General features: G+C 48.8%; 2 protein-coding genes across 3 annotated transcripts in view; both read left to right on the top strand.

Moving 5' to 3' along the window:
- Nucleotides 1-22,265, top strand: part of TSGA13 (testis specific 13) — a 35,088-nt gene extending 12,823 nt beyond the window's left edge. Inside the window, exons 2-7 of the mRNA XM_075557394.1 lie at nt 12,242-12,288; nt 12,370-12,441; nt 13,473-13,679; nt 17,656-17,798; nt 18,720-18,847; nt 22,096-22,265. Of these exons, the coding sequence (XP_075413509.1) occupies nt 12,242-12,288; nt 12,370-12,441; nt 13,473-13,679; nt 17,656-17,798; nt 18,720-18,847; nt 22,096-22,265 (767 nt within the window). The remainder of the gene's footprint in view (nt 1-12,241; nt 12,289-12,369; nt 12,442-13,472; nt 13,680-17,655; nt 17,799-18,719; nt 18,848-22,095) is intronic.
- A 315-nt stretch (nt 22,266-22,580) lies between these two features.
- The window catches only part of COPG2 (coat protein complex I subunit gamma 2), a 112,885-nt gene continuing 108,365 nt past the window's right edge, over nt 22,581-27,100 (top strand). Inside the window, exons 1-3 of one of the 2 annotated variants that reach the window (XM_075558669.1) lie at nt 22,581-22,709; nt 24,067-24,119; nt 24,826-24,906. In XM_075558669.1, the coding sequence (XP_075414784.1) occupies nt 22,673-22,709; nt 24,067-24,119; nt 24,826-24,906 (171 nt within the window). In that variant the 5' untranslated portion in view covers nt 22,581-22,672. Of the gene's footprint in view, nt 22,710-23,075; nt 23,207-24,066; nt 24,120-24,825; nt 24,907-27,100 lie in introns of those variants that run through there. The other variant, XM_075558668.1, reaches the window with a different exon arrangement.

Here is a 27,100-nt window from a genome sequence, read left to right as displayed (position 1 = left end):
TGAGAGGCTTCAAGCCTATGACTTTTTAAAAAACTAACTTTTTGTGAGACTTGATTGTTTTTACCCCCTCCCTCCCCGAATCCTTCTCCCTCATGAATCCTTGGTAATTTATAAATCCTTTATTATTTTTAAACATTTTATTGGGGGCTCTTACAGGTCTGGTAACAACCCATACATCCATTGTATCAAGCACATTTGTACATACGTTGCCATCGTTATTTTCTAAAGATTTATTTTCTATTGTGTCCTTGGTGTCAGCCTCTCTTTCTCTCCCCTTCCCTTTCCCCCACCCTCGTGGCCCCTTGATAAATTAAAATTATTATTTTCATATCTTATACCAACCACTGTCTCCCTTCCCCCCACGGTTTCTGTTGTTTGTCTCAGTGGGCGGGGTGGGGGGGAGGGAAGGTGGTTATATATCTATCATCACGATCAGTTCCCCCTTCCTGGCTTCCCCTCTGCTCCTTCCCCCTGCCCTCCTGCTATTGCTGCTCCCATTCCTGTTCCTGGATTCCACGTGTTGTGAGCTCTTATGGCTTATCTGTACCTGTGCACATGCTCCCGTTTAGCCTGCAGTGAAAGGCAGGACTGGGGTAAGGAAGCCTCAAGGAACCAGAGGAGTATTGTGTGTTTAATCGGTGCTTTACTGCACCCAGATTGACTCATTCCTTCCCTGTAACCTCTCTCTGAGGGGATGTCCCATTGTCTATAGATGGGCTTTGGGTCTTTGTTCCGACCCCCCTCATTCTCAACAATTTGTTTGTTTGGGGTCTTCTGATGCCTCCAATCCGGTCCCAGTGACATCTCGTGAGTGCACAGGCTGCTGTGCTTCTTCCATGTGGGTTTATGCTTCTCTGCTAGATGGCTGACTGTTTAACTTCAAGCCTGTAAGACCTGGGCACCATCCGCTTTCTTCACCACATTTGCTTATGCACTCATTTTGTCTTCAGCGATTGTGCCGGGAGGGTGAGCATCACAGCATGCCAGGTTGTTAGAACAAAGTGTTCTTACATCGAGGAAGGGCATGAGCAGAGGCCCAAAGTCCGTCCACAACCTCAGTGTGTTGCCATACAGGGGCCAATATCTCTATTGTTATGAATGGATGTATTAACATGTACACACCTATGTTTATACCTCTATCGATATCTTTGCTTCCTAGATCATTCCTCTGTTTCCTATCACCTTCCTCATGCCCACCACATGCTTGCCCTTCTTCTGCCTCTTAGTGATTCCTCTCAGTTAGATTGCTGTTGTTCCAACCCCGTAGGATCTCTATGTCCTTGTTGTTGTTGATTTTAATTCCCTAGTGGTTCTCCTGTCTATGGTGGTGTTTGCTCACCACTGCCTTCCCCCACTGCCTTCTCCCCCGAGTCCCTCTGGGACTGTCAGTACAGTTGCTTTCTCCTCAGGCTTGCTTCCCATGTCTCTTAATTGTCTGGTCTGGCAGCAGGCGCGCCATGCGGGTCATTCTGCCTGGATGGTATCTTGACGCCTCTCCTTTAATAAACAAATTCTTAGTGTGCATCGAGCGAAGATGTAGACAGAGATCTGTTTTCCATTCGACGGTTCATATGCATTTGTTTCATCTTACGGATTTCTGTCCCCGCCATGTCACCTCGCCCAACCCACTTCTTCCCTATGTTCCCCGTTTCCAGCCCCCTTGACTGCTGTCCTGATATAATTGCTGCCCTCTTGATTACAAATGCTTGATTCATCTATAGCATGTATATCTCACTCCTGTTGTGCCTTTCCTTCAGCGGCATCTCAGGGTAGGCTTCAACCTCTGGATTAGTTGTTGGTGGTGGTGTTACGTGCCAGTGAGCATTGAGTCAGTCCCGACCCATAGCAACCTTATGCACAACAACATGAAACCCTGCATGGTCTTGCACCAGCCTCACGATTGTCGCTGTGCCCGAGCCCATCCACGCAGCCCACTGTGCCAATCCATCTCCTGAGGGCCTTCTTCTGTTTCACCACCCTTCCACTTCACTAACCACGATGCCCTTCTCCAGGGACTGGTCTCTCTTGACAACATGTCCAAAGTACGTGAGACAAAGTCTTCCCTACCACGCCTCTAAGGAGCCCTCTGGCCATATTTCTTCCAATGCAGATTGGTGTGTCCTTTTGGCAGTCCACAGGACTTCATTTGATTAGTAGTCAATGGCTTAACTGTGTGTGCCCCCTGGGAACCCCGATCTCATCAGTCATGAATGACAGACCTCTCCCTGACAAATAGAGAGAGGCGCTTGCATGATTTCATGCTCACTCGTGCTGGACAGGCAGTTTGTAAAAGCAAGAGGCAAAACCGGGATGGCTGACTCTTGCTCAGCACTACAAACCCCTACATTGTCATGGCGGAAGGAAGGAAGGTGGGTGCTACCAAACCAATGATGTGGAGGGCCGGCTGCTAACAGCCTCCGTGGTTAAGTGGTTGATTCCAGCTCATGGTGACCCTGGGAGCAGGACGGCTCCAGACAGCTCTCTTGGTTGCAATCTTTCCAGAAGCAGATAGCCTCTTCGTCCTCAGAGCCGCCAACCTTGAGGTCAGCAGTGGAACCCAAAACCATTTGTTCCCCTGAGGACCTTTCGTAAGGCCAACCCACAGAGCACCGAGATGGACTCAAAGGGTGGAATTTTCTATTTCATAATCACGGAGAAGAAAGTGGTTCCTCTAGCCCCTGGCGCTGGTCCTCCTCCCGGGTCCTCGCTACTCTCTGCACATGTCTCCTAGAGTGCCCTGGATCTTCCAGTACCCGTTTGACCTTTGTGCTTGGGGTCTGTCTTCTGGTGTCTGCTTCTAATATAGAATCCGCCAACCTTCTAGATTGCTCGTCCATCACAACCCACCTCTTCCAGAGTGAAGAAAAGAATGATTAAGACAGTGTCAAGATCAAGGTTTCCATACTGAGCACTTTCCTCTTCCTCCCTGAATAATGGTGGAGTCCCTGATATCTTTAAAGGTATCAAACACCAGAGCTGTCCATTCTTACTTTGAGCGCATTTTTTGTTGATTTTGCCCCCTCCCAGCTTGGGCTACAGACAGACAACACAAGACTTGGACCGCCCAATTTGATGGCTCCTTTTATTTGGATTTCAATGTATTCATGAACGGGACTCATCCTTCCAGAAATATTAAAGGTGAGAAGAGGGCGGAAAACTCATCAGTTGATGTTCTTGGAATAGAACTTTCAGGATTTGGCTCAGTCTTGTTATAAATGCTATAAGCAATCATCTTTATGGGGCTTTGTGTAGAGCAGCGGTTCTCACCCTGGGGGTCGAATGACCCTTTCACAAGTGTCGCCTGATTCATAACAGTAGCAAAATGACAGGAAGTAGTAACGAAAATAATTTTATGATTGGGGGGTCACCACAACATGAGGAACTGTATTAAAGGGTCGCGGCATTAGGAAGGTTGAGAACCACTCGTGTAGACAAAAAAAACTAGATATAAACCTTAGACGGTCAGCTATCAATCTAACAGGAACTTACCTCCCATCAGGGGGCTTTGTGGGAACTGGGCTAATAAGTAGCAACTTTATTATGGAGAATTCCCACAAGCTGCTCGAGTTTACTTCTGGCTCCAAACCAAACCTGCTGCCATTGGGTTGGTACCAGCTCATAGCAACCCTGTAGGACAGAGAACTTTCCCTACGTTTCCAAGGCTGCCGTCTGTATGAGAGCAGACTGCCACACCTTTCTCCCGAGGGATGGCTGGCGGATTCGAACTGCCAACCTCTCAGTGATGCGCCGAGGGTTTCACCAGAGTTTCTTCCCACTCACCACCCCCCGCTTTTGTTTCTTACCACACAAAACACCACAAATACCAGGTGCCCAGTTAGCCCACTTCACACACCATCCTGCAAGACCCAGCTCAAGCTATAGTTTAAGCTTCCTCCTTTAGGAAGAAACATTTCCCCTCGGCCCACCTCACTGGTCTCTCTTCACTGAGAAGGTCAATGGTGCTTCCACATCGTCGCATTTCATCCACCACTTTAGTTGTCGATGGCAGTGTAGCAACCCTCCTCCACCCCCAATATACGTATCTACTCTTCTGTCCCTCAGGTCTGCTCAAGCGCTCGCCACCACCGAGTCAGTGTGGACTCGTAGCAACCCCTGTGAGTTTCGGAGGCTGTAACTGTTTACGGAGTAGAAAACCCAGTCTTTCTCCCAAAGAGCCACGGGTGGTTTCGAACTGCCGACCAAGCAGACCCCAGTCCAGCTCATGACCACGACACCACCAAAGCTCCAGGCCTGCTCTGTGGATGACCATATTAGGTGGAAAGAGAAAGTAAAATAAAAGATGGTAGCTCCTTTACGTTTGCTCTCTCGGCCCTACTAACTGCTTTTCTCTTTATCCAATCGTCTTTTTAACTGTTGGATTAAAGGCTTAGGGAGTGGGGGGATCTAATTTTCCTCTGAAATACAAACTAAGAATGTGACAGGAGTTGCTCTTTCAGACCTTCAGGGTATGGGAAGAAGGGGGACATTGGGGTGTTGTAGTCTCCTCTCTTGTTCTTTTCGTTTTTGAGAGAGGCTCATGGAAGAGTCTAGTAGGCTCTCAACCAAGTAATTCATGAGGGAGAACGGGGCCCTAAGATGAACTTGAAAATCATCAGGAAGTAGAGGTTGTCAGTTCCCCCGCCCCCCTCCCCTTATTCTCCAGCCCCCATCCCCACCTGGTGGGCTGCCAAACCTCTCCGTCAGGTGGCACATGCATTAAACGCTGATGGAGCTTTATGCTGTGCCAGGATTTCGTGTGAAGGCGGCCTGTTGGCCTCAAGGGTTGGTGTCCGTCTCCTAACTGCTAGGTCAGCAGTTTGAACCCACCAGCAGCTGCCTGGGAGAAAGAGGAGGCTTTCTGCTCCTGGGAAGATGTACAGCTGCAGAAATCCAAAGGGGCAGTTCTACGCAGACTTACAGGGTCGCTATGAGTCGGAATTGATGGACCAGCAGCAATGGGTCTGAGCTCTCATTGAAGAGTTGGGTGAATACTCCAAAGCAGAATGGAGTGGAACTAGGAATTATGGTCGGACCTAACTGTGATATTACCTAATTTTCACAAACAGATAGGGTTGAGAACAGCAGTGAGTCAGAAGAGACATGCCACGTGTGTAATCTTATCTGACCAACTCTGTTGTAAATACCATCTTTGACTTGTGTGTGTGTGTGTGTGTGTGTGTGTGTGTGTGTGTGTGTGGTGTCTGGGAGTATTTGTGTGGATGGAGGGCTACACAGGTTATGCCATTCTTTCAAATACTCCTTCCCTGGGAGTCAACCCATGCCCCCCTTTACCCACCCACACACCCATTCACATGTGATAGGGTCTAGCCAGCTCTTCTTGGGTTTGGGCAAGATGCCCATGAGAGCTTTCTTCCAGCCAGGATGTGCTGGCTACAGAGTGGACAAGAGAGGCTATTGGTCACCAAGTTAAGGTGAGGACAGATACTGCTAGAGTTGGTCTTTTCAAATGACCTGTGAGCAAACTGAGCTCAACATAGAGACGGCCACTTCTTGTCCTAAAACCGGCGTGTCACATTTCACATTAGAGAACCTTAGTTCGCCCATAAACAGGATTTTGACACGTTGTTGTTGTTAAGTCCCAGCTCATAGACAACAACAGAACAAAACCCTGCCTGGCCCTGGGCCATCCTCGCTGTGGTCACTATGTTTGCGTTTATTGTTACAGCCACTGTGTCACTATCTTGATGAGATCTTCTTTCCCATTGGCCCCCTCCTTTACCAAGCACACTGTCCCTATCAAACGCAAACTGAACTCATGGTTCTTGAGTTGATGTCGACACATAGAAGCCCTGTAAGGCAAGGTAGGGCTGCTCCTGTGAGTGCCCAAGCCTGTGATTCTGTATGGGAGTGGGAAGCCCCGGGTTTCTCCCTGGTGTCCCCATCGTTCCTACAGAATCCGAGCCATCGCCATCGGCTATTTGAGCCTTTCTGAATCATCTTTTATTACAAATGTTCTATTCGTAGAGAATAGCTCTTCCACGTTTGGGACAGAAAGATACAGTACCCTTCCCAAATAGGATCCTGGTTGCACACTTTCTCCCTTCATGAAGAGGGGTTTGGACTCATCTCTACACATGTAAATTGAGTTTATTTCAGGTCTTTGTGCAGGCGACTCTTCCCACACCGTAGAGTTGGGAAGTCGCTTTCAAATCATTTGCTTAAACTCCTTCCATTGTACGGATGAAGCAACGAGACCCCCCGCCCTCCACCCAAGAGACGATGTAACGGACCTCATATATTAGCGTGATTGGTCACCAGTGATTCGTGTTTAATAATCATTTCCCGTCTCCTCCCCTTCCCATTACCAACTAAACTGCTGATTCCTTGAAGGCAAGGAAGATATTGATGTCTTGTGCGTTTCTGCGTCCACAACAGATCTGTCTCTTGTTGCCCACACAGGGTCGGAACCAGGCTGGGGACACACTATGTGCTAAGGAAAGGATACCCAGGTTGAAACGAAGGCCTGCAGAACGTGGATTCTTGGAGGTCACAGATTTGGCCTTTGGGTGAATACGGGCCTTGGACTGGACCACATAACAGTGAACAGCAATGGGGCAGAAGCGAAATGCCATGTGTGTAACCCTATTTTCCCAACTATTAATCAATACCATTTTGCTAACTTATTTGTAGCCCATGGGGCTTTGCATAGTGCCAGTCACAAAGCAGATGCCCCCATTAAATACATTTTCACTGACTGACAATTTTCAGATTGAATGCCAGATCTTGGTCTATGTTTCATACCACTAGAGTAGTTTTGGCAAGTCGATGGCACCAGGATGTCCAAGAGGGGCACTACTTTCCATGTGGTCCTGTCCCTTACCTTTGCCTTCAAGAGAGTCTCTGAGATTCTATAGTCTTCCAGATGCCAAAAACTACTCTGAAATGCGTTACAAATATGATATCATAATTAGATAACAAGGTAGTGGGATGTATCAATAAAGAACAAACTTGATGATGCTAATTCTTGGGAGTTTATTTTGGGGTACCCACCATATGCCACCTGCTTTACTTGTGGTCATTTTTGAGACCTCTGGACTGAGTTAATGGTGCAGGTGGTCGCTAGGCAACAGATGAAAGCGAACCATCCTGGGATGAGATGTGATCCTGGATTGGGAATTATTTGCACCATGCTATATCCAGCTGGCTGCCAACCACATAGCTTTCTTTTTCTACTTTTCTTATTTTTGTCTCCACTCTCATTTTCAAAGGGGACAGGTCTCATTCAAGTACCTGTAGAGTCCAGTTTTATTGGGAGTTGGCCTAACCTTTGAAATGAAACTATCTCTAGGTAGGAAGCAGGCAATTTATTTTAATCATCAACCCAGTCTCACTGATGAATGCCTTTCTCTATGTTCAGGCAGTAAATGGATTTCATAGAATTTGTGAATCAAAAATACTTTGTGGTTAAATATTGTGACTTCTACCCCTCCTGCTCTTGTCTCTCCAAAGGGAACTGGCATGTGGGTGGGGAGATGGGTACGCGAGTGGAAGAGCTGAGGAGGGAAATATTTGCCGTTGAGATGATTTTTAATATTCTAGCCCTAGGGAGAGAAAATTGTAAGTGTGGGCAGGAAGACTAATCAAATATCGCCACTGAGTCATTTCTGATTCATCATGACCCTACAGGACAGGGTAGAATGGCCCCTGTGGGTTTCCGAGACTGCAATTCTTTACAGGAACAGAAAGCCCTGTGTTTTTTCCTGGGAGGGTGGGGAGAGCTGGTGGTTTCAAACCATTAACCTTGAGGTTAGCAGCCCAACTAGTAACCACTACATCATCAGGGCTCCTTTAGGAAGACAAGGAACCATTCATAGAAGCATGGTCGGGACAACTTGGCAATCTAGTTGGGAAGCTCCACCATATCCTCTTCTCAAGAGAGCTGCCGTTGTTAGGGGCTGTTGAGTCCCAATGCTTATCACGTCCCAATGGGACAGCGTCGAAACACCCCCATGGCATTTCCTGGGCAGATCTTTTCCATACATCTCCCCTTTGAGCCCCTGAATGGATTCAAACAGTCAACCTTTCAGGTAGTTGGTGAGCATGTAATCAGGGTGTGCTCAGAGCCCCTTCAGAGAGAATTCCCCAAAGCCAAAGCTGTTGCTGTGGAATCGATTTTGACTCACAGGGACTGCAGCGGAGGGGGTAGAACTGCCCTGGGCAGCTGCCAGGGTGGGAGATCTCTATGGAAATCAATGGCCGCGGCTTTCTCCTGTGCCACCAGGGCCCCCTCTCCAGGGAGAACTAGAGCTCCAATGATGTGAAGGCAGGACTATTCTCATGTTTGGAAGAGTGGGCAGGAAAGTACTTCTCTGATTGAACCCTTTTGAAGAAGAAATTAATTCATCCGTTGTCATTATGTCTCAAAAAAGATCCCATGTGTTCAATTGGAGTTTCGTTTTCCCCTCGAAAGCAAGCTAGATGAGCTCTATTTGTTACCTCTCGTGCACACTGAATTAGGGGGTTCCCAAAGGGCCTCTTCGAAGGCAGCCTTCAAAGAGCCCCAGCTGAGTGGTAGGTTGCGCATTCCAACTGGATGGTAGTGGGTTTCAGCCAGTTTTTCAAACTTGGCTCAGGGCGAGGGCAGAGAGAATGGTTTGAGAACACGCTGAAGGTCAAGCTTCTTAATCAGAAGATGCAACCGACTGAGCTACCTCTTTTTTTGCAGGCATTCTGAGAGCAAATCAAAGACAACGGGAGACAAGCCGAGGAAGCAGGAGAAGGGCTTGGTTGTCTGTGACGAGGAGGTAAGGGCGGAAGAACATTAGCAAATGCTGCTTGTGTTTCTTGGGAGATGCTTGGAGGCTTTCATGAGCTGAGTCTCGCATCTTCTCTGGAAAGCAAAACAAGGGGTCAAGATGTTGGGAGTGGGGAAAAAAAAGATGCATTTATTTAGCTGTGTGAAAGGGAAAGAGAGGCATGGAAAAGACAGTGAACAACCAGCAACAGAATGCAGGAACTAGAGGCCTACTTCAAGGGACACAGAGTGTTACGCCCCAACTCACCGAGACTTTGCTTCCAGCCCCACTGGGTATCTTGGCTGCTCTCCTTGGCTCATCCTATTCTGGTGGACTTTCCAGACCAACCAGAGATAATGTGATTCAACATATCAAAACTGAAAGCATCCTCCAGTTTGGATAATCTCGTGGGAAGACTAATTTGGAACAGGAGTACAATCCCTAGGAAAATTCAAGAGTGAAAATATTTTCCCCAAGATCTTTCCTCTAACAAAATAATTAAAGGAAAATGCTTCATTCCCTTTCCCCAGAGTGGTCTTTCTTACATTGCTGTGCTGTGGGGATATATATATATATATATATATATATATATATATATATATATATATATATATATATATATATATATATTTATTTATTTATTTATTTTACAAATGGATCTCAGATACTTTTGCTGTTTATGGTGACCTACAATTATAACCCATAGTGACCCTGTATATAAAAGAATAACACACTAGCTGCACAATCCTGTACTGTCACCACAATTGTTCCCATGCCTGATCCCATTGTTGCAGCCACTGGGTCATCCATCTCGCTGCGGGCCTTCTTTCTCGTTGCCCCTCTACTTTGGCAAGCAGGCTGTCCTTCTGCAGTGCTCTCTCCTGACAGCATGTCCTAAGGATCTAAGTCACCATCCTTGCCTCTGAGGAGCAGTCTGGTCACACTTCTTCCAAGACAGATCGGTTTGTCCTTTCAGTAGTCCATGTTATTTTAAACAGTCTTCACCTGCACCACAATTCAAATGCACCTTTCTTCTTCGGTCTTCCTTATGCATTGTACAACTTCGACATGCAAATGAGGCGAATGGAAATAACCGTGACTTGGGTCAGATGCACTTTAGCTCTCAAAGTAACATGCTGGCTTTCCAATATGCTCAAGAGGCCTTGTGCAGCAGATTGACCTAATGCAACACATCTTTGATCTTGACTGCTCATGGAAATGAGCCTTGATGGTGGATCCAAGCAGGACAAAATCCTCGACAACTTCAACTTTCTCTCCACTGATCACGATGTCCCCTACTGGTTCAGTGTCAGGATCTGGGTCTTCTTTAGGTTGAGGTGTGATCCCTACTGAAGGCTGCAATCCTTGGCCTTTATCACCAAGTGCTTCAAGTCCTCACTTTCAGCGAACACGGTGTGTCATCTGCACACTGCAGGCTGTTAATAAGCCTTCCTTCAATCTCGATGTCACCCTTTTCTTCATATAATCCAGCTTCTCTGATGATTTGCTCAGCACACAGATTAAGTATCATGAGAGGATACAACCCTGTCACACACCTTTCCTGACTTTAAACCATGCAGTACGCACTTGTTCTGTTGGTGCAGTTACCTCTTGATCCACGTACAAGCTCCTCATGAACACAATGAAGTGTTCTGGAATTTCCAGTCTTCGGAAGGTTATCCATAGTTTAAGATCCACACAGTCGACAGCCATGTCATAGCCAATAAAACACAAATAATCATCTTTCTGGTGTTCTCTGCCTTCAGCCAAGATCCATTTGACATCAGCAATACTATCCCTTGTTCTACATCCTCTACTGAGTCTGGCCCGAATCCCTGGCAGTTCCTTGTCATTGTATTGCTGCAGCTCTTGTTGGATGATCTTCAGCAAAATTTTACTTGCATGAGATATCAGCGATGCTCTGTAGTTTAAGCATTCTGTCGGGTCGTTTTTCTTTGGAATGGGTATAAATATTGATCTCTTCCAATCAGTTGGCCAAGTAAATTATCTTTCAAATGTCCTGGCATAGATGAGTGAGTGCTTCCAGTGCTTCCTCAGCTTGTTGAAACATCTCCATTGGTGTTCCATCGATTCCTGGAGCCTTGGGCGTCTTCCTTTAGCACCTTTCGTGCAGCTTGATCCGTGCAACTTGGGCGTCTTCCTTTAGCACCATTGGTTCCTGCTCATATGCTACCTCTTGAAATGGTGGAATGTGGATTAGTCCTTTTTGGTACAGAGACTCAGTACATACTTTCCATCTTCTCTTGATGCTTCCTGCATCGTTCGGTATCTTGCCCATAGACTCATTCAGGATTGTAACTCAAGGCTTGACTTTATTTTGTTAGTTTTCGGTTTCAGACATGCTGAGTGTGTTCTCCCAGTCTGTTTTTCTAACTCTAGGTCTTTGCTCATTTCATTATCATATTTCACTCTGTCTTCTCGAGCTGCCCTTTGAAAATTTCTATTCGGTTCTTTGACTTTATCCTTCCTTCCATTTGCTTTAGCTACTCTAGGATTAAGAGCAAGTTTCAGAGTCTCTCCCGACATCTACTTTTATTTTTCCTTTCTTTCCTCTCTCAGATACTAAAAGGCATGGAAAATCAAAGGATGTAGATGTAGATCTTTAGATTGGCCCATATCTTATGCCATCCTCCCCCCAGGAATGTATAGAGGGGTTCTTCTATTGTCTCCCTGTCTTCTCCCGAGCCCCAAGAACCACCAATTCCTGACCCTACTAGGACTATCCTTCCCACCCCATCCCCTCATTCTGTCTCATCCTTATCTCATCCCCTCTTTTTCATTCACCTAATTTTATTTTTCCTTTTACTGTACATTCTATCTTCAGCGCCCCATCTCGGAGTTCAGGCCACCATGCCACATCCTTGGAGACAGGATGACCTTTAGATGCCATGATCCAAAGATGGGCTGCACTCCCCACCCACCTCCCTCGTCATTCCAAGGCCACAGGGCAGAGTGGGGAACTGTGATCTCCTTGTGTTCAGATCCTTTTGCTTCCTCTCTAGGTAACTTAAGGCTGAGCAAGAGGCTAGGCATGAATGCTGGCATGTTCTGGGGAGCAGGAGCTGGAAGAGGCTCAACATCCCTGACCCCAAGGCATGACACCCCCCGCCCCCAGAAATCCATCAGTAACTCAAACTCAAAGTGGTAGACAAAGAGTGCCACCAAAAGCTCCGTTTTATAACATTTCGGGGGGCGGGGGGATCATATGCCGCAGAGCTGTCCAAACATGCAAGTGAACTGCTGTACTTTGCTTCCAGGTCAGCTGCCAGGGTTGCCAGGAGGCCAACCTGCCACTTAAAGCCCTGAAAGCTCTTGCCCTTTTGTAGCATGCTTTCTCCTTAAAGGATGCCCTCCATGTAGGTTTTAACCTGGTGCCACTGCCCTTTGATGCCGCCTTGCCCGACATGGCATGACCCGGGGAAGGGTCTCAGAACCCAGCTCCCTGGGTGTGACTCTCCTTCCAGAGGCCCAGTGCCTTCCTGCCGTCATCTACGGTAGAGACCAGTGTTCAGTGAGATAAGGTGAGGCAAACCGCAGAATAATGTCCCGGCCAGCTGGACTTGAAACCGTTAATTCTGATTATTGTCTCTAGATTCCTGATGGTGCTGGGCAATCCAAATTTATTCTAAAGAACCTTCATCATTACAGTGGTCATCCACATTTGGTAGGTGGAAACGCGTTTCCCTAACATCGTTTAGAGCTTCAGCATGGTGCAGGGGGCCAGGAGCACGCATCCCGGTGTCCCTGGCATTGCAACTATGCGGACTCGAAGAAATGAAGCTGAGCTGCTGCTCCGGGACCAGTCCTGAGGCATTCTGGGAAGAGTAGGAGTGAGGTGGGAGGGGAACCCAGGAAGAGGGTAGGCCTTGCAGGTGATATTGAAGAAGATAAAAACTGGAGGAAAACATATTTATCATGAGGAGGGTGTGCCATTCCCTCCTTCCCTCTTATTGACAGAAAAGAAAATTCTTTTGCCATCCATGTCTTATGGATCTTCCTTCCCCCGCCCCACCTGAAGTGGCGTGTGCCTGTTTTGCTGGGCCAGTTAGCGTGCAAATGTGATCATGTGGTGTGGGAACCTTGGCGGGTGGGAGGCTGTAGGTTAAACTTGACTTAGCCCCAAAGAACACTCCGAAGAAGGAAATTTGGTCCCTGGTAATTTTCCACTCTGCCTCAGAACATTCTGGAGAAGGCCTCCTTTGAGCCACCTGGAAAGTTCTGCCACTTCCATTTGCTCCACTGCACTGGTGCCATGTGATGCCTTTCCAGAAGAGCAACGTGATCTTGCTCGGTTTATTCCCCAAACCCTTCCATCCTATTTCTCCACTCTCTTAGTCTCTTTGTAAGGAATGATCTATGGGAAAGGGAGGGACAGACGGCTTCAGACATTTTCAGAGAAACAAATTTCAGAGCAAGATGTGTCCAGACTGTCTCTGTCCCTACCAAACCCCACACCATGCCAAAACAAAAAACCATACACACACTGCCATTTGGTCTCTTCCGACCCACAGTTACTCTCTAGGGAGGGCAGGGTATGGGAACAGCGAGTGGGTTCGAACTACTTACCTTGAAATTAGCAGCCCAAGACACAACCCACAACCCCTTCCACACAGAGGTCAAAGATTAGCCAACTGCTAGGCTCATCATCTTCTCTTGACCAAATCCCCTTATCTCTCTGGAAACCTGTCTGCGCAGGCCCGGTTCTATGAGCCTTCGAAGCCTTCGGCCCGGAACAGATTACTGGAACGAAACAGGAAAATGAGGAGTTTCATGTTAAAAGTCACGGAGTACGACCAAGATAAGACCTTACTGATCCTGACCAACAACCCACCTCCTTATCCATTAGATCTGCAAGGAAAGGACGTCGGCCCCAAATACTTTCCCAGAGAGTTACTGGCCAAGGTAAAGACACCTGGGAACGTTGCCTGGCACTGTTAGGCACAGGCCCTGAAGCATTCCCAGTTAGCTCAGAGAACTCATCTAACACAGAGAGCGGCACTGTTAGGCCAGTTCTCACAGAGCCCTGGTGGGTGTAGTGGTTACATGTTGGGCTACTAACGGAAAGGTCAGCAGATCAAAACCACCAGTTGCTCCAAGGGAGAAAGATGAGGCTTCCTGTTCCCATAAAGACTGACAGCCTTGGAAACCCAAAGGGGCAGTTCTCCTCTGCAGTGCGTGGTCTCTGTGAGTCAGCATCACCTCAATGGCAGTGGCTTTTTTTTTGTTTTGGCAGGGGGGGAGGGGTTCCTTTGGTATTTTGGTTCCTATAACAGAACCTGGAGATCCATAATTAGGATTCTAAGTCTGAGAAACCCCCAGAACCAGAGTTCTAAAAACCGGGGCCATGAAGCTTTCTTGCTGGTAGAAACGGGGTCTTACTTGGAAACTGCATCTCTTTTGGTGACAATATTTCATCTGTCGTGGGAAACAAGTAGCTGAATGATAGTTGAGAATGAAGTTGTAAAACATGAATCGGAAATAAAGAACCTGACACAGAAATGAGTAAACGGAGAGAGGGAGTGACAAATGGAAATGGCTCACGGAGAGGGGAGAACAGAGCAGAGAAATTCCTATCTTGAGAGCCAGACATTTGGGACTCTGCTATAGATTACAGGTGTTCCAATTCCATTTAGTAGACAGTTATTGAGAAGACACTAAGCTGGGAGCCAGAAGATAAAGCTTACGGGATAGTTTCCACCTTGAACGGACAAAGGCCAGCATTTCCAACCCCAAAGAAAGAACCATGGAGGCATAGTGGCTATAGCTGTTGGCTGCTAACCAGAGGGTCAATGGTTCAACCCCACCAGCGGCTCCACAGGACACAGATGTGACCGTATGCCTCGTAAGGATTGACAGTGTTGGAAAGCCTACGGGGCAGTTCTACTCTGCCCTTATAGGGTTGCTATGCAGGCAGCCTTAACCTGCTTAAAGTGGAAAAGACTTATTTGTACATAAAAGGAGTCTAATAGGGACACACAAATGTGGCATATAGGCATAATTTTAGAATATGGGGTATATAAATAATCAAAGCCTATATGTTATACTGAAGTAACAGAGCAGCGTTTCTTTCAGTTGGTAGAAAAGAGGGTAATCATGGAAGACTTCTGAGAGGAGGTGGCACCGGATAAAGAAGAGGAGAACATTCCAATCAGAGGGAAGCAAAATGCCAAAGGGAAGTAAGAACGTGAGGTGCTTTCAGGACAATGTAAGAGAGCAACATGCCGGAGACAAAAAGATGTTCTCCAAGTCTCATTTTAGAACACCCATTCTGGCAGTTGGGTGGGTGGTGTGTTTGTCCACACTCAGAAAGATGAGTTCCGATGTTAGTACAGTAGAGAAGGTCGCAAAGGAAAGGGAGAAATGTGACTGAAGAGATCTTGAGGGATCCGCTCTTTAGGAATCAAAAGATCTGGGGACAGCCTTGCGGGGAAGGCTTCATTGACAACAAAGACATTAAATGAGGTCAGTGGAAGTGCAAACAGGAAGAATCTGGAAATCTGATGCTGGAAACGGGATCCCGCAGGATGGACCTGTGTCATCCGGGGTGGCGGGTTTCAAGTGAGTTGTTGCTTGGTTCCTAGACGGAGGACTGTGGGAGAGCCTCTCCAAGTGGAAGAGAAAATGCTATGCCCAATGGGACATGCGGACAAGAAAAAATAAAGGGAAACCCTTGGTCATGGAGTGGATTCCGACTCCTGGTGACCCTGTAGGACACAGTAAAACTGCTCCCCTAGGATTTCCAAGGCCATCATCTTTCTAGCCGTCTCCCTCCTATTCAGGGACGCGTGGGTTTGAACCACCAACGTTTGGGTTAGCAGCTGAGCATTTTACCTTGTACTGACAATAGAATGAAAGAATGAGCTAAGGGCCGATTTGTCTCTTGGGTCTAGGGATTTGAGCCCTTTGAATGCTAGGTTGAAGACACTGATGTAGTCATTGTCATGGGATAGGACTACATGTCCAACAGGGCTCCGTGTTTGCAATATACACAGAGACAGGGACACATGCCAGGCCAGGATTACCCTGCTCGAGGTAGAGAAGGAAATGCAAAGTAACCACGTCACTCGGATGCAGGAAGAACTTTCTTCCAACAGTGAGCAGCTGGTGAGCCCTGTAGCTCAGAAGCAGATCCTGATCATCTTTAGGAGCAACACCTGAGTACCAAATAGTTGATTGATAGGACAGAGTTAAGGCCCTGATAGAGAGGCCCTTGTGGCGAACTGGGTTCCACGTTGGGCTGGTTACCACACAGGCAGCAGTTTGAAAACACCTGCTGCTCTGTGGGAGAAAGATGAGGCTTTTTATTGCCATGAAGATTTACAGTCTTGGAAGCCCACCGGGGCAGTTCTACTCTGACCTCTATGGTTGTTAGGAGTCAAAATTGACTCAAAGGCTGCGAGTTGGCATGGAGTTGCAGGGCCCTGATTGGTCAAAGACTGCTACTGAGATCATTTTATGGGGCAATTTGGAAGGTGCTCTGGTGGTGGTGTGGCTTACACGTTCTGGAATTCAAACCTGCCCGCCACTCTGCGGGAGAAAGATGAAGACTTTCTACTCCAGTGAAGACTTCAAGTCTTGGAAACCCAAAGAGATCGTTGTACTCTGTCCTATAGGATCACTATGAGTCAGAGTCAACTAAATGGCAGTGGGTTTTGTTTTTAAATCTGGCAAAAGAACAACTCAAGAAGATAGAAAGACCCAGTGTCAATCTACACTGCCTCCGTAATATGCATGCTCCATCTCCTCTTTCTCTTGTTGGACAAAGGTGGCACTCTCTAACGAGCCTAGGATCGCGTTGAAGAAAACATCCGTCTACAGATCTATCTATGTGTGGACAAGTATAAGAAGAGCGTAGGTGCTTGCAGAGGAGCTGTAGAATGGATCAGACGTGGCTATCATCTGGTAGCGTATGCTCAAGGCCAGGCTGGGTGACCTTGCAGAGCCTTTCTCAAAGTCATTGATTCTGTGACCCCTCCAGAAAACCAACCAACAAACCAACAGAAAACATGTCACCACCACTGAGTTGATGCCAATCCTATAGGACAGGGTAGCGCTGCCCCTGTGGGTTTCCAAAACATTAACTTTTCAGGGGGAGTAGAAAGCCTCATCCTCCTCCCAAGGAGCAGTTGGTAGTTTCAAACTGCTGAGCTTGTGGTCAGCAGCCTGATGTGTAACCAGGGCTCTCCTCTGTGACCCTGCCAACAAGCCATTCCATTCGGTAGTCTCCCCTGCAGTGCCCTAGGGGTTGCAGGCCCAATCTACCAAGCAGTTCGCTTGCTGAATCTTTCTCAAAAAATGGGTACCTTCCTCTGCCATTCCCTTCAGAGTGACAGTGGGCAAGCTAGCTGACTTCTGAAGCCAACTAAGCTTTGGACAAACCATCTGGCAATGAGGCAGGTAGGTATGACTCCACTCCAGGGACTTCTTGTTCTGTTTTGGGTTCCCGTTTCCCTACCTGACAGGTCAGGTGTTGTTGCATTTAGAACTAGAATTTAGGCCAGGCTTCAGGAGAACGGGCTTTCTACTTTGGTATAAACAGCTGCCGTCTGGGACACCCACAGGGACAGTTCTATCCTGCTCTCCAGAGTTGCTATCCGTGGCCCTCTTCCTCGATGGCAGGGAGAGTTTGTTTGTTTTTATGCCCCTCGGGAGTCCTGGTGGACTACAAATTGGGCTGTTAAGCACAATGTCAGCACGTCAAGCCCACCAGTGGCCCCATGAGAGAAAGACGAAGCTGTCTGCACCTATCAAGTTAAAGGGACCATTTTACTCCATCCTAGAGGGCCGCTATGATGCAGGATCGACTTGGGTTTGAACTTTGGGGGTTTTATGTGCTGAGAAACTCAGTTTACTCTTTCACCTCTTCCCTGTATCACAGGATGCCCAGCAGCTGTGCAGACCCACTGAGACCTTGCCCCTGCCCTTGATGCCTCAGAAAAAAATGTCCAGATCTCTGCTGAAACCAGTCTTCCCTGTGACCCTGATGGGTGATTCTGCCCCTAAGCAGAAGCAATGGTTTAGGTGAGGCTCTGGCTTTTACTCATTTCTTTCTCCTCCTCCTCCTCCTCCTCTTTCTTTTTCCTCCTTCATTCGGGCTCTCCTCAGTATAACCTGACAAAAAACGTTTGCACTGTCTCAGTGCAGAACCATTGATGACCCAGCTTCCTTCTGTGACCTGATTGCATGCACATGCTAATGAAAAGGGAGCGGTCACGCAAGGCATGTCACATTCAGAGCTGTGACTTAGGAGCAAGGTGCTATTCGAAATGCGGAGACAAAGAGATCTTAGTTGAAGTGGGATGACACGAGCAGCCGCTAAGTAGCCTGGAGAGGACAGAGGAGCTGCTGAAGTTCTCCAAAGATTTTATAGTCAGAGGTTCTGGCAGCTTCCTTCACCACTGACCGAGACCCCGGCTTAGCACTCTTGAGTCATCGGCCCTCCTCCCCCTGGAACCTCCGAGAAGATGGGTTCCTTTCAAGTGACTGCTTCCATGAGCCCCTGGGTCGGTTACGAGGTGCCTTCAAGTCAGTCCCAACGCACAGCGACCCGACAGACAACTGAGAGAAACACCACTGCTCCTGTGCCCTCCTCCCAAGTGTTCTTGTGTTCGAGTCCACTTCTGACCCCTCCAAGGGTGCCAAATCCATCTGGTTGAGGGCTTCTCTCTTTTCCGCTGGCCTCCAACCAGCACTATGGTGTTCTCGAGGGACTGGCTATGTCCTGACCACATGTCCAAAGTATGTGAGATGAAGTCTCACCATTCTGCCTCGAAGGAGCATTCTGGCTGTCCTTCTCCCAGTGAAATGCCTTTGATCTCTGGGCAGCCCGTGGTTCTTTCAATATTCCTCGCATCCATTACTTCAAATGCATCCATTTTTTCTTGTCTTCCTGCCTCCCTGTCCAATGTCCCGGGCTCTACTAAATGAACTTTCTCTGTGAAGGTTTTCCACTGACAATGACTTCAAGAGTGAAGGGAAATATTCCAAGTTCTATACTTCGAGGAAACAGAAGAAAATGTACCCTCAGCTTACCTTCTCTCCAGTCAATAAAAGAGAGATGAGGAAAGATGGTAAGTTCCTGTCTTTCAAAGCAATGGCTGAGAGAGGGGCTGGAACCTGGGGGGCATGGAGTGAGGAGCAAATTGGGTCTTTTCTCATGGGTTCCTTGTGGCCTAGAAATGGGAACTGATGGAGGTTCACTTGATGCTAGGTTTGGGGCATTTAGAGTCTGAAACTTCAAGCAAGCTCTAGTAGAGTGTTTCCAAGTAGTACTCCCTGCCACTTGCATTGTTTTCGTATTACTAGTCTTTACTTTGTCTTTTTCTTTGAAAGGAGGTTTTTGTTGTGTTCTTGTGCGAGTCAATATCGCCCTATATCTTTGACACTGGGTTTGATAGACTAGTGACCTAAGTGTTGGAAAGGCATTCAATCAAACGCATATGGATTACATGTTCACATGTTTATTTATGTCCCATCAGAAACCATCCAGTAGCAAAGTTGAGAGCTGCAGGGTCAAAGTATACACCTGTGAGTCTCAAAGGTGCTCAAGTCTCTCTGGGGTTGGGAAGGGGAATGGTGCAGAAGGAGTCTGGAATGAGGCTCATGGAAGAGGATACAATGCGAATACTCCCCATGTAACAGTCACTTGACACTTAGGGGGTGCCTACGAAGTGCTGAATTCTTACCAACTGCTAATCACAATGCTTTCCATGTGTGAGATCAGTAGATGAGCTGGACCTGGTTTGGTTGGTGGCTTGGGGTGTAGGGGTAGGGGGTTGAGAACTGGTCAGAGCACTGACTCCACTTTTCTTTATTGCAAGTGTAATGAGGGGGTTCTTGGGTTTCACTGATTATGGCTTCTAGGTAAAGTCAATGTCTCCTACTGGACGTCTCTCCTCAAGCAGCTTTATAGACTTCCTGTGGAGTCCTGAGTGGGGGCTGTAGGATAAGCATCAGACTACTAACCATGAGGTTTCCAGTTCAAGTCCACCAGTCACTCTTTGAGAGACAGACGAGGCTGTCTGCTACTGTAAAGATGCATAGCCTTGGAAACTCTCTCTTACAGAGGGTCACTATGTATCTGAATAGGCTTGGTTATTGGTTTAAAGGTACATTTAGGGATCCCTCCTGTTGCTGCTGGGTAAGTGGACTGTCAGCTGCAAGGTTGGTGGTTCAAACCCATTAACCTGTTTCCATAAAGATTCTGACAGGGTTCAGAAACCCAGGAGAGGGTTGCTATGAGTTGGAACGGACTCAGTGGCAGTGGATTAGGAAGGTATGTTTCCCTGGACTGTAGTTAACCTGAGTGAGTTCTGGTGATGTAGTGGCTACGTACATGTTGGCCTTTGATTGCATAGTTGCAGTGGGAAACCACCAGCGTCTCCTCAGGAGAAAGGCTGGTCTTTCTATTCCCATAAACAGTTACAGTCTTGGAAATCCACAGGGGGTCACTAAGAGTCAGCACTGACTGAAGGTCAGTGGGTTTGGAAGGTATCTTTACCTGGACTATACTTACCCAAGTGATTGATTTACTTCACTCCTTTGTTGGCCAACCTTGAACTCTATCATCCCTTCACTGGTCTCTTCAGGGTCTCTACTCCTATTTGCCAACCCACTGCCCTGCACCAACTGCCTGCCTTAACTCCCACCTTAACGCCAAGCCAAGCTTTGGCAGCAAACACTTCATAGATACAGTGAACAGCTAGGGACAGTCAGCTTGCTTTAAAGGGGGCTACTTTCTTTCAGTTGGGCCTCCGTTCCTTCACATGCCCCAGCACCTCCAGGCTATTCCCTTGTTGGGAATCTCCGGGCAGATCTATAGGTCTCTACCTTGGTTCCTAATACCCTTGACCCAAGAAAAGTACAAGGTCCTCCCTCCTTCCCCCCAAAAAATCTACAAGTATTTCCTTCAGGGGAAATTCCATTCTGACATAGGACTTGAATGCCCTCAGCCAGATAAAGCAGGCATCATAATTGAAAGTCCATTTATTAAAAAACAAAGACAACCTCTTACTGGCATAAGTTGAGGCTGACTCCTAACAACCCCGAGGCTGTACGTCTTTATGGGAGTAGAAAGCCTGGTCTTTTTCCAATAGAGCTGCCAGTGGTTTCGAACCATTGACTTTTTGAATTACAGCCCAACTCATAACCACTATACCACCAGAGCTGAACCACTTATAAGGAGATCAACAGTGCAGCTTAAGTCTGTCTTTAGGGGGCAGATTTTTTTTCTAAATTGATTGCTTGCTACCTTGATCTTTGCCTTTTCCCTAAAGCGAGATGAATGGTTACCTGTTTGGCTTATGACAAATGGGGCCATCAGGGTGCTGTCACTAAACTAGGACCATCTCCTAGGAGGTTGAAGCCATGTCTCCACTTGTGATAGGAATGGTTGTCCCCTGCTGCCTCCCCTCAACCAATATTCAAAGCTTCCCAGGCATCCAAAGACAGCATCCTAGAGGACAGTTCGACTAAGGGCAAGAAGGGCACTAGCCAGGAGACAGGTGATCAAGATTTGAGCTAAGGTGTGAGCAATAAAGGAATCAATTCAAGAGATCTTTACCAGGTAGAGCCAGAAACCCACCCAGCTGCTCGTGAGCAGATTCTGAGCCTCTTTGAAAACTGTGTTCCACAGCAGTTTCGTGGCTACTTTATTTGGAAGTGGAGCCCAAGGCTTTTCTTGCAAGGAGCCTTTGGGTTGTTAGCTGGGTGCTTCCACATTTTCGCACCATGCCAAAATTTCTGGGAGCACAATTCATCAGAAGGTGGGGAGTAGAGGAAGAATGCCCCACCACAGAGTGGGCGTGGAGGAGAATGTGGACACAGTGCTAATACCTGAAGCCAAAGGTACACACTCCCTTACGGCATGTACATTTTGGTAAAAGACTAAGCATGGGAAACAGGGATAGTGGGATACTTGCATATGCCGGTATGCAAATTAGTCTAGTAGGTTACCTCCCGAAGAGGGTATTGACTATGGAAGAACAGGGTGGATTACAGTAAATAAGAGGTTCTACTGAAAGAGACTGTTCTCTAGAGAACGCTGCCTAACACTGATGGAGGGAACCCAACCAAGGCTTTCTACTCCCATAAAGAATCAGTCTCGGAAACCCACACGGCAGTTCTACTCTGCCCTATGGGCGTCGCTATGACTCGGCCTCCACTCGCTGGCGGTGAACGTGGGTCGTTTGGGTTCTGGTACTAAGGAGGCCCAGCTTTCCGGTGTGCCCCACCCCACGTGGGTCTCATTCTCGGCGAGGTCAGGGGTCCCGGTAGTGGAATCCACATTCGCTAAGAGGTGCCCTGTGCTTTGTTGCAGCTTCCCAGAGGCTCCAGGGTGCAGGGCCGACTTCCAAGACCAAGTGGGAACCTCTCACCTTGGCTTCGCTCCAGGAAGAGAAGCCCACCAAAACTGCACCTGGGGAGAACACCTTCCGCCAAGGAAGGGCCCCGCAGTGGATCATCAAAACAGCCACTAACATGACGTGACATGAATGCAATCCCCTCAGGCTTCCCGCCTGGCCGCGTTCCCCAGAGCCTGAGGGGTTGTAGACGTCGCCATCCTGGGCGTCCAACCAAATAAATGCGCATTCCCGTTGGCTCTGGGCATGGGCTACCTGGTAGTTGGCCAGGTGGGCCAGGAGGTGAACCCCTTGCTTCAGCCAGTGGAACCACAGGCTCCGCCCCGCCCCAAGGCCCGCCCACCGCTCCTCCCTCGCCGGGCTGGGGGCGGGGCGTGAGCCCGCGGCCTGGGGGCGGGCCTTCTTCCCGAGTGACGGGTCGGGCGTCCAATCGGTGGGAGCCCCCGGGGCCGGCCTTCCTGCTGCCTCTTCCGCTCGCCGGCTACGGCGCCTGGGACGGTTGCGGTGGGTCTGGGCGCTGGGAAGTCATCCAAGATGATTAAAAAATTCGACAAGAAGGACGAGGAGTCTGGTACGCGCGGGGACGCTCACGCCCCCCCTCCGGCCGCAGGGTCCCCTCCGCGGCCGCCCGCACCTGCTCCGGCCTCGCGGCCCCGTGGACGTGGGCGCCTGTGGGCGCCTGTGTGCGCGCGGCCCCTCCCCTCGCTCCCGCCGGGGGGGCTGCCTGTGGCCCCTCCCCCGAGCCAGCCGCCCCTCGGAGCGTCCCCTCGTCCGTCCGCGCAGCCGTGAGCAGGGCTCCCCGCCGCCCCGCCTGCGCCCCGCCCCCGCCCCGCCCCCGGCGCCCCCGCCGCCTTCCCCCCCCCACCTCAGCCTCTCCTGGAGGGGGCGCCGCGCAAGGAGGCGGCGGCGCGGCGGCGGCGGGCGGGAGTGCGCGCATCGGAGAGCAGGGGCACCGGGGGTGCTGAGCCCGAGTGGGAGCACCCTGTCCTGGGCCTGGGGTCGCCGGGAACAGCATGTGGCCAAAGTTGAGGTGCCTCCTGCCCCGGAGTCCTGGGGACCAGCCCCCAGGTACCTAACTCCGTGCTCTTGCTTGGTGCGACGCCTGTGCGGTCCAGTGGAAAGCGGGGAGCGGCCCAGCCACCCCACATTCACAGTGTTGGATAGCGGCCCTCACCCAGCCGAGGAGGGGCGGGTGCGGGTGCGGGGGGCCGGTCAGCTGCAGCAGGGGCTCTGCCAGCTCTTCATTTGCGGTGCTTCTCCGCTAACTCCGCGGGGGCTGCACGCATTCGTTCAGGGCGCAGGCTAGAATGTTTGCCTGCAGAGAAATCCGTGCCCTCACCCGGTCTCATTAACTTTAATCGCGAGGCGGGTAAGGTGGGGGGGCGGGGAGGCCGAACGTGACATATTTGTAACATTCGTAGGACGAATACACTTCTCATTTTAGGCAGGCAAGGCTGCCAGCCCCAGAGAAGCCCCGGATCTTCCAGGGTAGCTAGGACAGAATGAGAAGACTTTATTCCATTTACATGCAGATCAGTAGCGACCGTCACCATGCTAGGAGCCCTGGTGGTGCAGCGCACAAAGCGCTCGACTGCAAACCGCAAGGTCGGCGTTGGGAACCCACCAGTTGCTGGGGGGCGGAGTGGGGGGTGCAAAGATGTGGCAGTCTGCTGCTGAGAGGTTTAAAGGGCTTGGCGACCCTGTGGAGCAGCCCGACCCTGCCCAGCAGGGCCGCTGTGCGTCTGCAGAGACTGGAGGGTGGGTGGGTCTGGGGTGTGTGTTTTCGTTCTGTTTGTAAACATGGTGCTATCCAAAGCGGACCCCTCACTTAAATGAACTACCCTAAGCATTGCGTTCGTTCCCTTCTGGTGACGGGAAATCCACTGTGCAGAGTGGCTCTCACAGACATCATTTGTTTCCTGCTGTAGGTAGTGGCTCCAACCCTTTCCAGCATCTGGAGAAGAGCGCTGTCCTCCAGGAGGTATGGTCACAAGATTCTCCGGGGCCCCTTTCCTTGGGTGACATCCTCTGGACTGCAGTGATGGGGGAGGGGGGGGCCTCGGAAAAGGAGACAGAATTTAGAGAGCTTTTAGCAATGCTAAGATATGCGGGGCCCTGTTACCTGGTGGGAAATCTTGAAATGTCAGAAGAGGGGTTTGGTGCGAGGTTTTTGAAGGAAGTTACAGCCATTGAGTGCCCGGTGCCTATGTGGTCAACACATGATGTCATAGATGCCACGAGTCCTTGTCAGCACTGTGGTTTGTACTTGACCAGCTAAAGCGCCGAAAATTGAGGTACAAGACTTCAGGGACTGAGTTCCAAAGTAGAGAGTGGAAAAGCAAGGCCACCTCTAATAATGTGTCATCTCATGTAGTAAGTGGTGGCACATGGGCTACTCGTTGGGCTGCTAACTGGAAGGTCAGCAGTTCCAACCTAGCAGCTGCTGTGCAGGAGGACGAAGAGGCCATCTTCTTCTCTAAAGATGTCCAGCCTCTGAAAACTACAGGGGCAGTCCTACTCAGGCCCATCGGCCGCCATGCCTCGAATTGCCTTAATGTTATTGGAGATTGGGATTAAAATGTATAATGGTCATTTTTATTAAAGCTGATTTGCTGTAGTCTGATATAAAAGGTAAGAAATAATACTATCTATTCATGTTTGTTCCCCCCTCCCCAATGTTTCCATAGGCGCGCCTATTCAATGAGACGCCCATCAATCCAAGAAGATGTTTGCATATTCTTACCAAGATCCTATACTTACTGAACCAGGTAAATTGTTTTCCATTTTCCTTAGGTTTGTGTCCTGAAATAGAAGTATGCAGCTTGTGCTGAAGTCCTTTCTGAAAGTGTAATTGTTAGCTAAAAAGATGCCAAACTTTTTGAAAGCAGGGAGTAGACTTGTTTTTATTGATGAAGTACCAACCCAACTAAAGACACTCACTGGTTCTTGGTAAAGGCCTATTTAGCAACCTCATCTCCCCCCCCCCCCCAAAAAAATAGTACAAACCTCAAACTAAAAACAGGCCTTACTGCTAAGGAGCCAATTTGGATGCATCATGGCCCTATCCGATGGGCTGCAATCCGGATGGAAGCCAACAGCCACAGCTTTCTTACGCAGAGCTGCTCATGGGTCCTGACCACCCACCTTTTACTTGGCCGCTGAGCATTTAACCCCTGCACCACCAGGTCTCTTTTGAGGAGCCCTGGTGGTATAGTGGTTACACGTTGGGCTGTGATCCATGTGGTTGGCAGTTTGAAACCACTAGCAGCTCCAAGGGAGAACGACTGGGCTTCTAGCCCCTTCAGTGGTTACCATCTCGGAGACCCACAAGGGGTCCCTCGGAGTCAGCCTTGACGCGACGGCAGTGAGTTTGGGGTGTAGTGGCGTAGGTGTTGGGCTACTAACCACAAGGTTAGTGATTCAAGCACAACAGCTGAATCTCTTTGCTCCTATAAAGATTTTCAACCTCGAAAACCCGCAGGGCCAGTTCTCCTCTGTCCTGCAGGTCCCTATGATCAGGGATCAACTCAAGGCTGTGAGGGTGGTGGTGGGAGTTTAAATTATTAGCATCTGTGTTTACATTGGTTCCAAGGTCTCGACGTCCCTCACAAAGCACAGAGTGCAAACTCCTGGACAAGCTCCATGCAAATGCTCTCCCTGTTTAGGGGAGAAGGAGGGCAGGACCCATCATTTCTCTCACTGCCATCGAGTCGACGCCAAGGGTTAGTTTCTGAGACTAACTCTACGGCATCAGAAAACCCCATCTTCCTCTAATAGATCATGACAATGTTTTAAATATTCAGAGCAGCATTATGTTAATGGGCAGGCCCCTTTGCTGTCAATGTCATCCTTTCCTTGTCTACACAGGCATGATGGGAATACCTGTTCTTAAAGGGTAATGATTACATGAGAGTGTGGCTCTATGTTAAGGCTTAAAGAAGAGTGCTGGGCACACAGGGCGCCTTCAGAAATCGTTTGATCCAGTCATTTAGCAAATCTTTGCTGCATACCCACTGGGGTCTCACCACTGTTCTCGGTCCCTGAGGACACGGACCAACAGAATCAGCAAGAATGTTTGCTCTCATAGCACCTAGATTTAGCTTGCTCTTGTTACGGTTTTTCTCTTTCAGAGTAAAAATCTCTAGAGTTTCTATGGCTTTAGAAAATATTTTGTTTCTCAGATTTATGTAAATGTAAATATACATATATAGGTATGTACATGTATGTTTAAAATAGGTGTGTACACATACTGCCAATGCATTTGCATGCTTGTATGTGTAGATATGTTAGTATATGGATGTATACATACACTCCTCAGGTCATTTATTTTTGGCACGAAAAAAGACAGTGGTTTCCACTTTGAAAATCCATGTGAATATTTCACCCATATTTCATGCCCGGCAGGCTTATCCATCGATTTAGTTAGTGAATGCGTGTCGATTGCAAATGGAGGAGCCCTGGTGGCATCGTGGGTACTTGTTGAGCTGCTAATTGCAAGGTCACCAGTTCGAAACCATCAGCTGCGCCACTAGAGAGAAGGCTTTCTACTCCTGTCAAGAGTTGTAGTCCTAGCAACGCACAGGGGCGGTTTGCTCCTACCCTTGGGTTGCTATGAGTCAGAATCAACTAGATGGTAGTAAGTTGGAGTGGATTGCAAGTAGAGATTGAGCAATAAGCACACACTTTTAAGTAAAAGCTACCTGCTCCCTCACATTGCTGTCTCTGGGACATCTTCAAGACATTTAAGGCAAGGTAAGGTTGAGGTAAGGTTTTCTGGTACACGTTGGGTCCCTGTTAGCAGACATCGTCTAAGCGGAGGTTGGAGTGGGTGGGTGATGTGGGTGCGGAGCAGCATGGAGTTGACCAGTGCCTCTGCAATGGGGCAACGTCTGGGGCGACGTTGCATCATCTAAGGTTTGGACAAGCACTGTAGACACAGTTAACTCCCTAGGCAGGTGTGGG

The sequence above is a fragment of the Tenrec ecaudatus genome, chromosome 9 (genome assembly GCF_050624435.1).
Source record: "Tenrec ecaudatus isolate mTenEca1 chromosome 9, mTenEca1.hap1, whole genome shotgun sequence".
Lineage (NCBI taxonomy): Eukaryota > Metazoa > Chordata > Mammalia > Afrosoricida > Tenrecidae > Tenrec > Tenrec ecaudatus.
Note: the sequence above shows the minus strand (reverse complement) of the source record. Positions and strands in the feature narration are given on the sequence as shown.